At 49.3% G+C, this 17,890-nt stretch overlaps 1 protein-coding gene across 1 annotated transcript; it reads right to left on the reverse strand.

The window, feature by feature from the left end:
• Nucleotides 1-3,654: 3,654 nt before the first annotated feature.
• On the reverse strand, nt 3,655-16,252 carry p3h3 (prolyl 3-hydroxylase 3). The gene is made up of 16 exons (XM_088939543.1): nt 15,767-16,252; nt 14,520-14,704; nt 13,513-13,665; nt 11,990-12,185; nt 11,024-11,155; nt 10,126-10,265; nt 9,853-9,942; nt 9,224-9,276; nt 8,859-8,938; nt 8,617-8,744; nt 7,993-8,088; nt 6,905-7,055; nt 6,214-6,331; nt 5,267-5,342; nt 4,502-4,642; nt 3,655-3,892 (listed from the first exon to the last, which is right to left on the reverse strand). Exons 1-16 carry the CDS (start codon nt 16,077-16,079, stop codon nt 3,728-3,730), a joined length of 2,217 nt encoding a protein of 738 aa, XP_088795669.1. The 5' UTR covers nt 16,080-16,252; the 3' UTR covers nt 3,655-3,727.
• Between the last annotated feature and the right edge of the window lie 1,638 nt (nt 16,253-17,890).

Below are 17,890 nucleotides of genomic sequence, written 5' to 3' on the forward strand. Positions count from 1 at the left end.
TTTGTTAGTCGGCGAGTAGCCATGAATTTCGGGAGGGTTAATTAGCTCAGCTGTTAATTGGATTTCCCGGGAGTGGGGACCGGGGAGTTTGGTGTGTGTTTGTCGGGGGGGTGTACAGGGGGAATCTTGTTAAAGAATCAGAACTCTGACATCATACCTACGTCAGCCCTGAGAACATTACCCTCTCGCTGGGTAGCGAGACACCCTGCGCTGCCAGAGGTAGAGAGAGAGAGATAGACAGGATACTATCACTGAGCTAGAGATTCACCATTACAGACCGGACGACTGGGCATTCCAGTACATTAATCCATTCCAGTATATTAATACTGCACTGAGAGAGACAGACAACAATGTCCACTGTTACACACTTACACAGTGACTGGACATTATAGTATATTAATCCTTTCCAGTGTATTAAAACTGCACTGAGAGAGACTGAGAGAGTAAGACTCACACAGTGACCGAGTATTGTGACTTGGCTGCCAGTGAACTAGTCACAGACGATATCCCGGGTTCAGACTTTTCCACCCCTTCTGTGTACATGTCCACACTGAACTCCGGCCAGCAGCCGGGCAGAGAAATGTCTATATAAGGCACGTGGTCCATCCAGGAGGTCAAGTCTGGGGTAGAGACCGACGACTCCTGCTTAGTCAACTGCGAGATTTCTCTTTTTAGAGCTGAGTGTGCCTGGACACGTGTATATACTGTACAGTGTGTGTGTGTATAGGGGTGTGTAAGTATAGTTTGTGTGTGTATAGGGGTTGTATGGGGGTGTGTATGTGTATATACAGCATGTGCTAGTGTATAGGGTTGTGTATTTGTTTATACAGTATGTTCAGGTGTATAGGTTGTGTATAGTATGTGCACATACAGTATGTATGTGTGTATAGGAGTGTGTAGGTATAGTTTGTGTGTGTTTAGGGGTGTTTATGGGGCTGTGTATAGGGGTGTGTATGTGTATGTACAGTATGTGTACAGTACAATATGTGTGTATGTGTATATACAGTTTGTGTGTGTGTACAGGGGTGCGTAAGTATAGTTTGTGTGTGTATAGGGGTGTGTATGTATATAGACAGTATGTGCAGGTGTATGGGGTTGTGGATGTGTATATATAGAGTATGTTTATATACATCCACATATATATACAGGTATTTTCTTTCTTCTCTTTTCAGCATGGAATAAAAATGACTTGTTCCTTTGCAGCCTACACATGCAGACACAGCTCTCCACCTGAACTCTACACAGTATGTACGTGTGTGTACAGGATGTGAGAGCAAGTTTAGTTAAATTGAACCTGAACAGCGCAACTGAGAGCTCTGATGGGGACAAAGAGCGAGGAAGAGAGAGAGAAGGATGATAGAGGAAAGGTAGACACCAGTTTCCTAGAATTACCCACCCTCCTCCCTCCCTGCATTATCTTAACGAGCGATGGCAGAAGCACGTTAATGAACTTCCTAAGGGGTTTAAGACAACAAGATCAGGATGCAGAGAGCCAAGAGAAGGAGAGAAAAAGACAGATCGCCACGTCTTTGTAAAGCAGTAAAGACTGATCCTGTGGTAGAGGGAGAGAAAAAGATGAGTCGTGTCTTTTTCGTGTCAAAGATGACCTTGTTAATGAATCAGTTCCACTCTCCCCTGATTTTAAATAATGCGAAAAGTACCCCATAGCCTGATCTTATCAGAACTCGGGAGCTGAGCCTGCTCTGTCTAAGGAAAACTGTAATGGGTGCTATACAGTGGGTGACCAGTAGGTGGTGCTCTTCCCTCTGGACAAGCCATTGCCAGAGACTCTTTCTTGCAAGAGGTTCTGAAGCATTAAAGAACCCAGAATATTGTACAAAAGAGTAGGAGTGTAACCTCTGGGATGAATGGCCACTGTGGGTCACCCAGGAGGGGTAGCTGGTACAGAATGGCCACTGTGGGTCACCCAGGTGGGGTAGCTGGTGCAGAATGGCCACTATGTGTCTCCCAGGTGGGGCAGCTGTACGTCAGTGTGGGATGACATGGATCTCATCCTAAGTGCTTGAAATCACTTGGGATGATAATCTAAATCCGAGAAAGTGTTATAAAATTACGCATTGAGTTTATTATAAAATAAACCAGTTTCTTCCACTGAAGAGTTCCTGGACTGCAGGCAGCTTAAAAATGAAATCTCTGATTTCCAAAGCAGTGAGAGGACGGAAACAGAGGATAGCGTTCAGGAAAGCGTTGGAGAGATCAAAAGAAGAGCAGAAAAGGAGATAGATGTATGCACGCTCTATTTAGAACATGGCTTAACACCGCCTTTTAGGAAAATATTATTGCTCGGAGAGCTGCAGAGGAGTTAATACAGACGCGCAGACTGACAGGACACTACAGTACATTAACTCTGTCCCGAGACCGGGAGATGATCAGAGATGATTATGTGCTTACTTATTATAGAGATTATAGATCCATATTCTAAAAAGGTTATTTTAATTTAGAAAAAAAACCCGCAAATGCAGACATACAGATACTTTGTCGTAATCCGGACTGAGTGACAGTGTGTATGCATTAACCCCCACCAAAGCAGTGTTCAAATTCTGTCGTGTCCATTAACGTGGGTTTCTTTCATCTCAATTGATCACAGATTCAGTCTGTCCGTCAACAGAATGTCCACCATCAGGAAATCACTCTTGTCCTCCACAAGCACAGTGAAATGCACACAGCACTTTAAGGTTAACCTCCTCACATAGAAATGAATTGCTACAGATGATCGGAATAATTTACACTTTAAGGAAAACTCTGTGCACGAGTGCACCCTTAACTCTCCTAACTTTCTCACTCTGCTGAAGACCAGCTTCTACACAGGGAGAGACGGACTCTTCTCCCTCTGGTGAAGACCAGGCTGTGGTAGGCGACTTTGACCATGAGAGACTTCGTTTCTGTCGCCATTTTCAAAATTCTCCCAAGCCATGTCACTCTGCAGCTCACAGCAGGGGTGAGCCTGGCCAGTACCTGTATGGGAGACTTCTGGGAAAGCTAAGGTTTCTGCTGGAAGAGGTGTTAGTGGGGCCAGCAGGAGGTGCTCACCCTGCGATCCTTGTGGGTCCTAATGCCCCAGTATAGTGATGTGGACATTATACTGTAAACAGGCGCCGTCCTTCAGATGAGATGTAAAACCGAGGTCCTGACTCTCTGTGGTCATTAAAAATCCCAGGGTGTTTCTCGAAAAGAGTAGGGGTGTAACCCCAGCGTCCTGGCCAAATTTCCCCCTGGCCCTTACCCATCATGGCCTCCTAATAATCCCCATCTCTGAACTGGCTCCATCACTCTGCTCTCCTCCCCACTGAGAGCTGGTGTGTGGGGAGAGGACTGGAGCATCATCCAGGTGGGGCTGCACACTGGTGGTGGTAGTGGGATTCCCCATGACCTGTAAAGCGCTTTGAGTGGAGTGTCCAGAAAAGCACTATATAAGTGTAAGCAATTATTATTATAGTCTTTGCACTGGACCCTTTAATGTGATGAAACCCTACTCTTCCCTCCTCACTGAGCAACCCCAGTCCCACTGCCTCAGAGCTACTGACTCCTAACACAGGCCTGATGGGCAACCAGCAATTTCAACCTGGAAATCTCTGGAGCAGAAACCAAAAATAACTGGTGTCGTCAATTCAAAAGGAAAAGGTAACGCTCAACTTCATTTAAAAATGTCAGGGTTTATTTTAGACTTTATATACAAATGAAACGCAAAAAGCACTCTGTGGACGAGTCACAGCTCGTCTCTTCCTCTCCTGCCTGCCCTCCTCTCCCTCGCCCCCTCCCTCCGGCTGGAGCGATGAGGGGGCTGCGGTGTCTCCTCTTCTCTCTCCTCCACATTCACGCTCTGTCCACTCTGTCCACCTGCTGACCACACTGCTGCGGCCTCCTCCCTCTCCTGCAGAGAGATAAGACAGGGAATACTGGCTGACTGGACACTGCAGAGTCTTGACACTGACTGACCAGTCAACTGGACACTGCAGAGTCTTGACACCTGGATTGACCAGTCAACTGGACACTGCAATGCCTTGACACTGAGTGACCAGTCAACTGGACACTGCAGAGTCTTGACACCTTGACTGACTGGCCAGCTGGACACTGCGGCTCCTGGACACTGACCGATCAACCGACAGGACACTGCAGCACAGGTCACAAGCTCCACCTGTGTGATTGTGACTCAACGCCTCTAGGTCAGTCCCCCATCAAAGCATTGTGGATTGCCCATTCTCTGCAGCTTATACAGTACATATAGAACCCAGTGGTATTGTAGCTTGCTTATGTACAGTACACTGAAGCTCACCTTGGTACATTATGACATACTTGGCTGATCAGTATTGTTTATTATTTTTCTTATCTCTGCACAGCTCTTACAGTGTACTACAGGGTGATGCACTGATGGTACACTGAAATCGTGTCTCTGCTGTGTAGAAGCGTGCAGAGTGGTGTGATCCATTGCTTTGTGGTTTTCTGGTCTGTGGCGGAGACCGGCACACTGCTTCCTGCTTACCATGTCTCTGTGCAGTCTATCCAGCGTGAACCAGAGGGCCAGGGCGCAGCGCCGCCCAGAGGTCACTGCAGAAACACCGTGGGGATTGACCGGTCCGGAGGAGAACCCCACTAACCGCCCACACTGAGGGGAGACCACTGCCTGCGAAACCGGGAGAGAGACAGGTTTGTACCAATGGGTGGAGACCAGCACAGACTCTTACTGACTGAGAGAGACGGGTTCTTACTGACTCTGAGAGTGACAGGTTTGAGAGAGGCAGATTCTTACTGACTGAGAGACAGACGGGTTCTTACTGACTCTGAGAGTGACAGGTTTGAGAGAGGCAGATTCTTACTGACTGAGAGACAGACGGGTTCTTACTGACTCTGAGAGTGACAGGTTTGAGAGAGGCAGATTCTTACTGATTGAGAGACAGACGGGTTCTTACTGACTCTGAGAGTGACAGGTTTGAGAGGCAGATTCTTACTGACTGAGAGATAGAGGCTTCGGAGAGACAGATTTGCAGAGATAAGCACAGTTTTTACTAACTGAGAGACAGACAGGTTTCAGCAAACAGAAGGAGATGAGGCTTTTACAGAAGGAGAGAGAGACAGGTTCATCCTGACGGATGAACAGAGAGGCAGAACAATACTGACAGAGCTACAACTGACAGATGGAGAGATTCTCTTTGGCCAGGGAAAGACAGGTTGGTACCGACTGACAAAAAGAGGGAGAGGGGTTAATATTGCCTGGCTGAACATCAAGGTAAATGACTTGGAGTCTCACAGTCACAGTCTTGGCATCTCTATCGGTGAAGAACAAGTCTCCCCCCTCAAAGTCGTCGTTCAGGTACAGGAGTGCGCTGTGGTGATAATAAATAAAGGTCACACTCTGGTAGGCAGGTGTCAGATCGGCGCCATCTAGTGGCTCACACCAGAATAGCAATACTGTCAGTACACGCAGCCCTGGATATACGAGCACAATTGGTTCCAAAATGTCTGCCGGTAAGCGACCGCTCATAAAAACGACACTCATTTCTCTTACACATAAGTTTCCAATTCGTTACAAGTACAAACAAACTAGTTGATCTCTGGTACTTTTTCAATTTATTTGGAAAATACATTTTCCATTGCCTAGCGGCTATATCACCCTGCAACTCACCACTGGCAGCGCACTGGAACTCAGCAGGTGTGAGCCTGGTCAGTACCTGGGTGGGAGACCTCATGTGAGGTCAGGTTGTGGCTGGAAGAGGTGTTAGTAGGGTGAGTAGGGGGCACTCACCCTGCAGTCTCTGTGGGCCCTAATGACGGGGACACTATACTATAAAAAAGCACCCTCCTTTGGATGAGATGTAAAACCGAGGTCCTGACTCTCTGTGGTCATTAAAAATCCCAGGACGTTTCTCGAAAAGAGTAGGGGTGTTACCCCAGTGTCCTGGCCAAATCTCCCCCTGGCCTTTACCAATCATGGCCTCCTAATAATCCCCATCTCTGAACTGGCTTCATCACTCTGCTCTCCTCCCCACTGAGAGCTGGTGTGTGGGGAGAGGACTGGAGCATCATCCAGGTGGGGGGGTCACACATTGGTGGTGACAGTGGGATACCTGTAAAGCGCTTTGAGTGGAGTGACCAGAAAAGTGCTATTTAAGTGTAAAGAATTATTATTATTATTAGAAAACTGTGGCACCATAAATTCCGAAGTTGATGGGTGGTGTGGAACAAGCCGAGCGGTACCTGAGGTCCCGGTGGGTGAAAGCAGGTGGCTCTCTCCAGCACTGCCGGGTGTCTGGCTCCAGCAGGCAGTTGTCGGCGTGCACGGGGTGAGACAGGTCCGTCCGGCCCTCCTGTTCTCCTGCAGGGAGACAGGGAGCGCCGAGGATGGGAGAGTGAGTCCTGAGTGCGTGTGCACCATGTGTGTGCGGTGTGTGTGTGCGAGCTGTGCGTGTGCCCTGTGCGTGAGCTACGTGCGAGCCGTGTATGTGTGTGTTCGTGTGCGCCATGTGTGTGAGGTGCGTGTGAGCCGTGTGTGTGTGACCTCTGTGTGTGCGCATGTGTGCGAGCTGTGCGTGTGCCCTGTGAGTGAGCCGTGTGTGTGCGTGTGCGTGTGTGTGCGAGCTGTGCGTGTGCCCTGTGTGTGAGCTGCATGCGAGCCGTGTGTGTGTGACCTGTGCGTGTGCCCTGTGTGTGAGCTGCATGCGAGCCGTGTGTGTGTGACCTGTGCGTGTGCCCTGTGTGTGAGCTGCATGAGAGCCGTGTGTGTGCGAGCTGTGCGTGTGCCCTGTGTGTGAGCTGCATGCGAGCAGTGTGTGTGTGAGCTGTGCGTGTGCCCTGTGTGTGAGCCATGTGCGTGCGTGCGAGCCCTGTGTGTGCGTGCGAGCTGTGTGCGTGTGCAGCGTGTGCGAGGTGTGTGTGGCCGCTGGGTTACCTGTGACGGCCGTGCGGCAGACCAGGTGTGTGAAGGAGAAGTAGAGGGGCGAGGGGCTCCGGAAGTAGGACTGGAGCAGAGAGCGCACCCTCTCGCCGATGTCATACAGCAGCCGCGCCTCGGCGGCGCTGACCAGCCCGTCCTGGGACAGCTGGGAGAGCGGGACAGAGAGAGAGAGTCAGCGTGGGGAGCCGTCCGTACCAGACTTAACCCAGCCTCCCGAGCCGCTGTAATCCCAGAACACTGCTGCAGGGATCATGCATGAGTTCCCTGCGGCCCTAAGGATAATGGGATGGTCTCCCACCATGCACGGTTCTTAAGAGAACAATATATCCATAGAAGATGCATATATGTACAGGAGATATATGTGCATAGATAATATAATGTATATATGTAGCCACATATATGCCGGAATATTTCTATATCAAACTGCTGAGTCACCTTCTATATCGTTACCTACATATCGTTAATCATCCAGGTGGGGCTGCACATTGGTGGTGGTAGTGGGATTCCCCATTACCTGTAAAGCGCTTTGAGTGGAGTGTCCAGAAAAGCGCTATATAAGTGTAAGCAATTATTATTAAATATGTTATATATGTAATCGGTCCTTCATACACATGCGGGAAAGCACACCTGTTAGAAACACGCTCAGGCAAACTTGCGCAGCGGGACAGCCAATTCATCTGTTATTGAATTATTTCTTTATAAGTTTCATTTCCCTTAAATACTTCCCTTGCTCTTCACTCCGAGCTCTGTCATTATACTGTATATATACACATATATAGCGGCTGACTCAGCATTTCCATCTGGAGATCCTCTGCTGGAGTGCCTGCCCCAGGATGAGTCAGCATTTCTATCTGGGGATCCTCTGCTGGAGTATATAATAATACATTGACTGGCACTACATTCTGCACAACCTGATAAGATGTTGATTAGAGCAGGTTTGTTAACGATTCCCTGAGGTAGTCTAGGGTCTAGCTCTCAAGTCTGGCATTTTCTGTAACGCAGATGCAAGTATATTCGAAAGCTCCGGATCACTTAAGAAGCCGCTCATAGGGTTTAAACGCACAGCGCCGGCTGGGCCTTACTCTCAGTGCTCTCAGCACGGTCAGACCCTGGAACTTCTCATGGGGGGTGTGCGGAGACCGTCGGCCCCGGTAACCGTCGCCTGACGACGCTGCAGCCTATGATCGAGAGAGAGGGGAGATCAAGGGGCAGAGCCAACGGGCATTACCTCATACAGACTCATCATCACATGATTGTATTTCAACAACTTCAATAACTGCTTATCCAATTCAGGGTCACGTGGGAGCTGGAGCCTATCCCAGCAAGCACTGGGCACAGGGCAGGATACACCCTGGATGGGACGCCAGTCCATCGCAGGGCACACACAGACCTTCTACAGACTCTTCGATTCAGGTATTTATTCTTCAAAATGAGCCGATTATGTTCCTAATCTAGTTCCAAGTGGCAAGGCAATATATTCATTCTTTTCATACAGCACTTCTAAACACGACGGTTTTCTCCAAATGCAGGATCTTGAAATACAATATCCTTCATTTTTCTTCCCATAGTTTACTGTAAAAAGGGGGAAATGTAACTTTCTCAAAACCCTCTGCAGAACTGGGAGAAGTGATGACCCTTCCCTCCTAGTCAATCTAGGAAAAACCCTAAGCTCCTCAATTGGTCAGTGTGTTTGATTGAGAGCTCACCGTGGCCAATCCCAAGATGGTATGGCACTCTTCTGGGCTCAGCACTCCATCAAGAACGACACGATTGGTCCCATTGAGATTGGCATCATCCATTGTGACAGACACCCCTGGGAGAGTAAGGGGACCTCCTACAGATATAGAGGGGTAAATACAGACACACTGACTGGACACTCCAGGACATTAACACTGCACTGAGAGAGAGTTGTTTTTTTATTTAAAAAAAGGGGGAAATTGTATTTTACCTGCATAGAAGCCACTGTCATCTGTTTCTCCTTCTCTCTCTCCTTCTGCCTGTCTCTCATCCAGTTTTTCTTTCTCTGCTCTAGAAAAGAACGGGTATTTGTCAGTGTGTCAGTAAGTGTTAGTATGTCAAGACAGTGTCAGAACGTGCCAGTATTTCAGCACTGTGTCCATATGTCCCTACAATGTCGGTATAGTGCCAGTGTGTCAATACAGCGTCTGCAGCATCAGCATGTGAGCAGTTCAATTCGAGCTCAGCGTTGACCAGCACGCTGACAGCGTCAGAGCTGTGTTTCAGTCTGCTGCTCCAGTGAGCCACTGTGTGGGTGCAGTGCGTGTGTCTGCATGTCTGGTGTGATTCACTCACCTCCAGGACTCGTGCAGAGACTCAGGGATGACAGATTCCGGAGTCCAGAGATCCTATAGAAAATGATGATTTGTTATAAGATTAAAAACAGACTTCCGTGCCCACGAAGTCATCTCCATTCCCTTCATCTGTAACACACTGACTCATAATGAGTCTTCCAATGCACGATCTAGGGGAGGGGGAGCCGGAGTCTATCCCAGCAACCAACGGGATACACTCTGGACAGGATTCCAGTCTATCACAGGGCAGACGGACACACACTCACACACACAAGACACACGCCAGGACCACTTTACCCAGAACCTACCAGCATGTCTGTGGACTGGAGGAGTAAACCCATGGGAACATGGGGAGAACGCGCAAACTCCACACAGACAGCACCCCACAAATTGAACCCAGTGCCCCAGTGTTGAGAGGCAGCAATGCTAACCACTGCACCCTCGTGCCCCCAAAAGTTTGGACATACAAAATCTGCACTTGCAGTATATAGCCAGAAATATTTACAGTATACTGATATATAATCCCAAAGTAATTTTCTCAGGAGGAAAGACCTGAGCAATCCTGAACGCGCTATTTCCACTGAAATAGCAACGTCCCTAATAAGACAGGTAACAGGATCAGTGACGTACTGGATCGGTGAACTTGAAACCCAGATTCTCCATCGCAAAGTAGAGCAGTTTCTTCTCCAGTAGCGACCGATGGACATACCGAGAAATATCCTGAGAACGAGGGGGAGAGAGAGCCGGGGGTGAATACAGACAACAAGACTGGCCCCCCCTGAACAGGAACAGGGTCTAGGGAGAGAAAGGCAGCAGAAAGCCAAGCAGAGGAGCTGCACGGAGTGAGCACAGGCAGCGACACATGGCGAGAAGAGAGAGACGGACACGCGGGGGGTGGCTGACCTCTCGGGGCTGGGCGCTCTCCTGGGTGCTGCCCCCTGCTGTCCTCAGGTAGAGCTGCAGGTTGGAGAGGGTCTCCGGGTCCTCGGGGTAGAAGAGCAGGAAGGCGCGCGCGGCCATCACTGCCCCCTGCAGGGCGCCGGCTGAACATCCGGACCCAGAGAGAAAGATTGTCGGGGGACAGGGCTTAGTATACACTCACACGCTGTGCTCCTAATGGAATCCACATCATCCAGGTGGGGCTGCACATTGGTGGTGGATGTGGGATTCCCCATTACCTGTAAAGCACTTTGAGTGGAGTTTCAGGAAGGTGCTATATAAGGTGCTATATTATTAATAATAACAATAATAATAATAGTTTCCAGCTCTGTTGAGGACTTCTGCTTTCATCCCACCACTAATTCAGGAGAAGAGGCAGGGAACCAGCAGACCTGACATCAACTAACTGGAGAGTGTAAGATCTCTGCTTCCTGAAAACAGGACCTATTTGGTCATACTCTACAGACAAGTGATAGTCACTCTTTTTAGGGGTTATTTGCCTACAATGAGGATTATACATGGACATTGCACACTGTAGTTCTGTGGTTACTGTACAAAGCAGCTGTCACTGTTGTATCAGTTAAGCACACTTACACGCCTGTCATGTCTGATTGTTATTGCTGGCCATCTGCTCCTGAATCAGTTGCCTCTCCTAAACTGGAGGCAGGTCAGAGGTCACATACAGAGATCTGACGTCAGTAACACTGAGTTACTGATTGACAGCCGGAATACATGACTGGGCACCACAGTACTATAATACACAGGAATGGGATTAACCCAGACTCTAATACAGTCCCTGGAGAGACACCAGGGAGATGCAATTATCATAAACTGCAAGCACCAACACGCCGTGACCTCTGACCTTTGAACTCTGCCAGGTGCAGGTGCTCCAAGAGCGACGGCAGGAAGTCCTCAATGGGTGAAATCCTTCCGGGTCGCGTGGCTACGAGAGACACACAGGACTGGCGGCAGGAGAGCAGCTGGAGCGACAGCCCTGAGAAAGAGGAAAAAGGAGAGAGGGGTGACTCAGGTAGACTCACTATGTCACAGATTCCACACTGCAGGCCTTTAAGTGCTGTAGCTGTAGGAGAGGATAGACAGAGTTAATATAATTCATCATAAATGTACTAAAATAACAATGTTAAAAATGTAAGTCATATCATATTAGTTATGCCAGCAGCAATATCACCCTTTAACTCACCACTGACAGTCCACTGGAGCTCAGCAGTGTAAGCCTGGTCAGTACCTGGATGGGAGACTCCTGGGAAAGCTAAGGCTGCTGCTGGAAGAGATGTTAGTGGGGCCTGTAGGGGGCGCTCTCCCTGCGGTCCATGTGGGTCCTAATGCCCCAGTACAGTGACGGGGACACTATGCTGTAAAAAGGCGCCATCCTTTGGATGAGATGTAAAACCGAGATCCTGACTTTCTGTGGTCGTTAAAAATCCCAGGGTGTTTCTTGAAAAGAGTAGGCGTGTTACTCATACAATTCTGAGTGCCTGGCCAAATTTCCCCCCTGATTTTTACCAATCATGGCCTCCTAATAATCCCCATCTCTGAACTGGCTTCATCACTCTGTTCTCCTCCCTACTGATTGATGGTGTGTGGTGAGAGTACTGGAGCATCATCCAGGTGAGGCTACACATTGGTGGTGGTAGTGGGATTCCTCATTACCTGCAAAGTGCTTTGAGTGGAGTGTCCAGAAAAGTCCTATATAAGTGTACAGAGTTCTTATTCTTGCTTTCCACACTATAAACTGCATTTCCCATAAACACCCTTCCAATACGTACAGTGCATTCTGGGGGCTGTAGTTTTTGCCGTTCATTCTTACCAGCTGCTCTCTCGTAGAGCCCCTTGGTGCCGGTCAACTGGTTGTCCTCCTCACTGGGCTGCAGCGCCTCCCCCGCGCAGTTCGCTCTGCACTCTTCGGTTGCAGCCAGCGTCTCGTTCACACACTCCCTCCACGCCTCTGCCGCCCGCGGCCAATCGGAGATGCCCTCAGCCAATATGGCGGAGTCGTACAGGGCCTGAGCACAGAAGGGGTAGAGGTATTGGGAGGATGGGAAGCAGAGAGAGAGATGGAGAAAGGCGTAGAGAAGTGGACAAGGTGGAGGAGATGGAGAGATACTGTACTTCAAGAGTGTCTGGAGCAGATGGACAGCATACTTTAAAAAGGCACCGGTTTTCATGAAACAGTTGCTTACATTCAGTTAAACACTTAGTTTCTCAAAGTGGACTCGTCAGTTCACAAGTGCAAAGAACCAGCTACAAACTCTGGGTAATACAGCACTGCAGTAATACTGTAGTATAGTACTGGAGAGTACAATATTATGTTGTGCTTAACTGTTTTGTACCAAACGGTAGAAAACGCTACACTACACTGTAGCAAATGCATTGTACTATAGCGCATGGTACTCTGCTTAAAGCATGACTATATCTGCCACCCTTTCACCTGGAGTCAAGACCACTCGACCTTCTGTCCTGTCTGAGCTTGAATGCAGGAGGTGGCAGGCTCTGATTCTGCCATGGACGAGCACGCTGGCAGGGGTGAGCATTGCTGCTTCGCAGTGCCAGGGCTCTGGGTTCAGGTCCTGGGGAGCTGTCTGGGTGGAGTTTGCATGTTCTCCCCGTGTTTGCATGGGTTTCCCTCCTGGTGCTCTGGTGTCCTCCCACAGTCCAAAAGCATGCTGGCATGAAACACCTGCCCCGGTGTGAGTGTGTGTGTGTGTTTGTGTCAGTGTGTGTGCCCTGTGATGGACTGGCGTCCTGCCCAGGGTGTATCCTGCCTTGTGCCCATTGCTTGCTGGGACAGACTCCGACTCCAACCCTGAACTGGATAAGCAGTTAGAAAATAGATGGATTCAAGGTTGCGGAGTTAAAATAACATAACCGGTAGGACATGTTCCTGTGACGAGAATGAAGAAAAGTGTCACGTATGTTAGTTTTACTGTGTGAGTAGCGGACAAACCAAAGCAATTGGAAAAAGTAACTCATTTTTGTAAATTAAGGAACATTTCTTCTAACTCCTTTGCTTTTTGTCTATATAATTGGAGTAGCTTTCATGCACTTATTATAAGTGTGTTACTCACACTTGTTATTGCCTTAACAGTAGAGCAGGGATTGTGCAGTTGGATATATTTCCTATTTTTTGCATGTGAAATGGCATTGGTGACAGCTCCTATTGAAGTCAGTGGCCAGGTTAAGCAGATATGTGATCCTTCCACATGCAGGCTTAAGGCTATTGAAGGCACTGGCACACCTGAACCGGGCACAACAGTGTGGCACCGCTGGTCCCTGTATTGTACTGACCTGCATCCCCCTGCAGGGGGTGGGATTTCTGACTCTCTCACTCACCCAGTGCCTCTCTTTCTCCCTGTCGAAGAAGGCCTCTTCCCTCACTCCCTTCATCCTCCTGTACTTCTCCAGGTTGTTCCTCATCTCCAGGTGGCTCGGGTTCGACACGAAGAAGGTTTGGGCGGCTGACACCGCCTTCTCCAGCCTGCCCAGCTGCAAGAGAGAGAGAGAGGAGGAGGAGGAGGAGGAGGTCAACACAAAACGCAAGGGCCCTACAGGCTGAGTGGAGGTAATAATGATTCCGTACACTTCTATAGCGCTTTTCTGGACACTCCACTTAAAGTTCGTTACAGGTCATGGGGAATCCCACTGCCACCACCAGTGTGCAGCCCCACCTGGATGATGCGCCAGTACTCTCCCCACACACCAGCTCTCAGTGGGGAGGAGAGCAGAGTGATGAAGCCAGTTCAGAGAGGGGGGTTATTAGGAGGCCATGATTGGTAAAAACCAGGGGGAAATTTGGCCAGGACACCGGGGTAACACCCCTACTTTTTTTGAGAAACACCCTGGGGTTTTTAATGACCACAGAGAATCAGGACCTCAGATTAATGTCTCAGCTGATGGACAGCACCATTTTTTTACAGTATAGTGTCCCCATCCCTATAATGGGGCATTAGGACCCACACAGACCACAGGACCAGCGCCCCCCACTGGTCCCACTAACACATCTCTTCCAGCAGCAGCCTTAGTTTTTCCCAGGAGGCCTCCCATCCAGGTACTGGCCAGGCTCACGCCTGCTGAGCTGCAGGGGGGGCTGCCAGTTGTGAGCTGCAGGGTGATACAGCGGCTGGCCCTGGCAGCACAACGAGAGATTCACACTGCGCTGAGAATGAGAAATCAACGCAGGCAAACAGATACACAACAGACAAACGTGAGACAGGTGCCCAGAGTTACTGTATAGAGACAAGACGTACAGTAACATGATGAACCAATCAGGGAGATATACAGTCACAGACACAGCCACCAGTGTACACCCATAGATAAGATGGCAGACACAGAGCCAGTACCTTGTAGTAGGTCACCTGCAGGTAGTTATAAGGATTCCGGTGGGTGAACTCATACTGGATGTCCAGGGAGACAGGGGGGATGGCAGAAGGGGTAACGCGCTGTTCCAGGCAGAATTTCAGACACTCAGCCCGCCGCTGGACCAACCCAAACACAGCCAGGTCCCAGAGACTCCCATCCGCGCTGTCTATCGATCATCAATAATCTTGAGTCAGTCCCACTGCTCACCCCTGGGCTGAACCGATTACAGCCGTATCACCCTCTGACCCGTCTGAGCATTAACTCAGACACTCCACCACCCCCCAGACATCAGCATTGACAGTGTGGGTCATAGTCAATAATGGATAGTCAGACACTCCTCCAGCTGGTGATCGGGTCTGATTACTGCCAGAGATCATCATTGATACTGTGGATCACAGTCAATAATGGATAGTCAGACACTCTTCCAGCGGCTGATCAGGTCTGATTACCTGCCAGCTCTCAGACATCATCATTGACAGTGTGGGTCATAATCAATAATGGATAGACACTCTTCTGGCTGCTTTATCCATTACTGATGTTATTGATTCGCCTCATGGTTGACAGTCTGTCAATAATCCATCATTAACGCTCATCCCAGTGACAACCTCCAGTGCAGGCTGATCTCGGGAAAAAGCAATCTGTGCTATCTGTGCTGATTGGTTTCAACTGGGTACGAAATTTCAGTTGCCCAGGGCTCCCAGACTCGGGTCCTGAAGGCTGCTGGGTCTTCTGTCCTTCTCCAGCACAGGCAGAAATCATGAGCTAGCTACTGGCTGATCGGAGGATTTTAAAGCGTGACTCAAGTCACAAGAGCTGTGAACGATTGCCCAGACACCGGCAAGGGGTGTGACAGGACTAAAAAGTGAATTTGGGGGCTCTGGAGGAGAGTAAAAAAAAAAACAGACGTTTGTTCAGCTGCCCTGAGAGCTGTCCCCCAGATATCTCTCCTGCACCGTCTCTCTCAAACATCGATGGCCGGTTTTCAGTCAAGTGCCTTCTCCGGTCTCATCAAAAACCAATGCCAAAAAACTGACACCCGAGCATTCGGGAATCGTTACCGATCACCCGTCAACGAAGCACCAGCGCATCATCAATAATCTGTCCGGTCCAGTCAGTCCACGCCCTTCAGTGACCGAAGTTAAAGATCAGAAGTAGGTTATGCCAAGCCAGTGGTGTTAGCCCGTTCGAGTTTAAAGAGCACATGCACCCCCACCGGCGCGGTAGTTACCCAGGCGAGCGGAGTCCCCGGCCGCCGCCGCCGCCTCGCACTGGTCGCGACAGCCGCGTCGGACCTGGAGCAGCTCGGCCCGGGTGGCGATGGAGCGCTCCAGGAACTCGGCCGCCCGGTCCCACTCCTGCGTGAAATACGCCCGCACGCCCGAGTAGTACAGGCGGTCGTAGGGCAGCAGCTGGCCCCCGACGGGCTCCAGCAGGGCCCCGGCGGCCCGGGGAGAGAGGGAGAGGAGGAGGAGGAGGAGAGAGAGGAGAGGAGAGCCCGGTGCCACGTCGCCAGCTGCGGTGTTTTCTCCGCGAAACGCCATTCGGATTCCGCGACTTGTCCGCACGGAGACGGGAGGGCAGAGAGATGGGGAGGGAGAGATGTAGTGAAGTAAAAGTGTGTTTTTTTTCCCCTCCTGAGACGGAGAGAGAAGGAGGTGGGGGGGGACAATTTTGGGAAAGGGCTCAGAGAGGAGGAGACGGGGCTGGTTTTCCGCGGTGTGGGAGAATTATTGACGGAGGAGTGTCGAGTTACAGCGGAGAGGGGGAAGGAGGGTGTCGGACCCTGCAGATAGGATTTTCCTGCGCGGTGGGGAAGAATGCTGTGCGAGTTCAGACCGACCACATTCCTCAAGCCTTCGAAAGGGCCCTGCTGCCCCTCTTCTTCTGCCCTTCGGCCGACACCGCGCCGCCGACAGATCTCACGTTCAAACGCCGGCAATACGAATCTCATTCATCGCTGATTTCATTTGGAAAAGTGTTTAATCTGTTTTTGTGTCGAGGCTACGTGCCACTTCCCCTAGTCTTTTTACCCCCCCCAATAATTATACAGTCATTATAACACAAATGAGGCACATAAGGTACTCTTTTCTCAGCTCTCCTGTATTGCATACTCAGCCGTCTGTCACTACGTGTGAGGAAGCGCCAGTAATTCCCCAAGTGTGCAAGAATAAACGGGAAATTGTATACACAATGATGCACCACCCCATAGAGGAGTATTCGTTAGGGTACCGAGACAAACTCGCTCTGTCTCGCTGCGTCTCCGGAGAAAGTCGCACCATCTTCTCGGGTGAGACGGAAAACGACAGCCAACGACGACATACGCCTTGTGCTGCCTAATCTGCGCACATATTTGAGTGTGTGTCTTCATCCTGTGTTTAATAAAGGCACGTTTTCGCCCGGTGGCTAACGTGATACATTAACTCTTAAATGTAAGGAGACGTTACTAGTTGCAATACCTTATGCTTAGTACAGGGCGGTCGACGGATAACGTGTTGCCTTTTTAAGCATTACTTTTACTGCAACTCGGCAAGGCAGGTCGTGAACAGATACTATTAAGCAGTTATCTCAGGGGGTGTCGCAGTGTACGGGAGCAGAACCGCCTAGTAACTGCGCATTTGCACCGAAATAAACGCCCTAAATGTCGCTCATAAGCGCTGTACATTTGTGATTCTTAACATTCATGTTGGATCAATGTACACAATTGTATTGAGTTTTTTTTTTTTACTACGTGTTTTCTCCTACTACTATTTTACGACACAACACGTAAAAGGCAGTAATTAGGATGTGTACATTTGAATCTGCGAGTCCATAGAAAGTCTACACTCCTTCTCCGACTCGGAACTTTTTCCGAAGAGACCCGCTCCGCCAGCGGCTAGGTGGCAGTGGCTCGTCTCCGGGGCAGCTGGAGTGACTTTTCCGCTTTCTCATTGTCGGCGGAGCAGCGTTCTCGGCATCAGCCGTTACCGTATTTTAAGATATATAAGGAACGATCAGATTTTTGTGGCGTTCAACGTAGGACAACTTCAAAATGTCACTAGAATTAATACAGTAACACTGTGTGAGTTCCTGTGTACAGAGTCTGTTTTACTTTTACTTATTTATGTATATAAATAATTGTGAGAGACAACTAGAATTTGTTAGGTTTTTAATACCGTTTATTATTCGCTTCTGTCCGGAAAACTTTTAATGCATATTTCACAATCACTTTTTTTCCCAATCAAATGCTATTAAAATTAACTGCCACCCACTATTTTCCTTCGGCATAAAGCTATTGACAGATATTCATCGAGATTAGACCGTTTTTTTTAAATATAAAGCGTTTAACATATCTGTTATTTGTACATTCCCATGA

This window comes from Atractosteus spatula, chromosome 22, assembly GCF_055471065.1.
Source record: "Atractosteus spatula isolate fAtrSpa1 chromosome 22, fAtrSpa1.hap1, whole genome shotgun sequence".
NCBI classification, from domain to species: Eukaryota; Metazoa; Chordata; class Actinopteri; order Semionotiformes; family Lepisosteidae; genus Atractosteus; species Atractosteus spatula.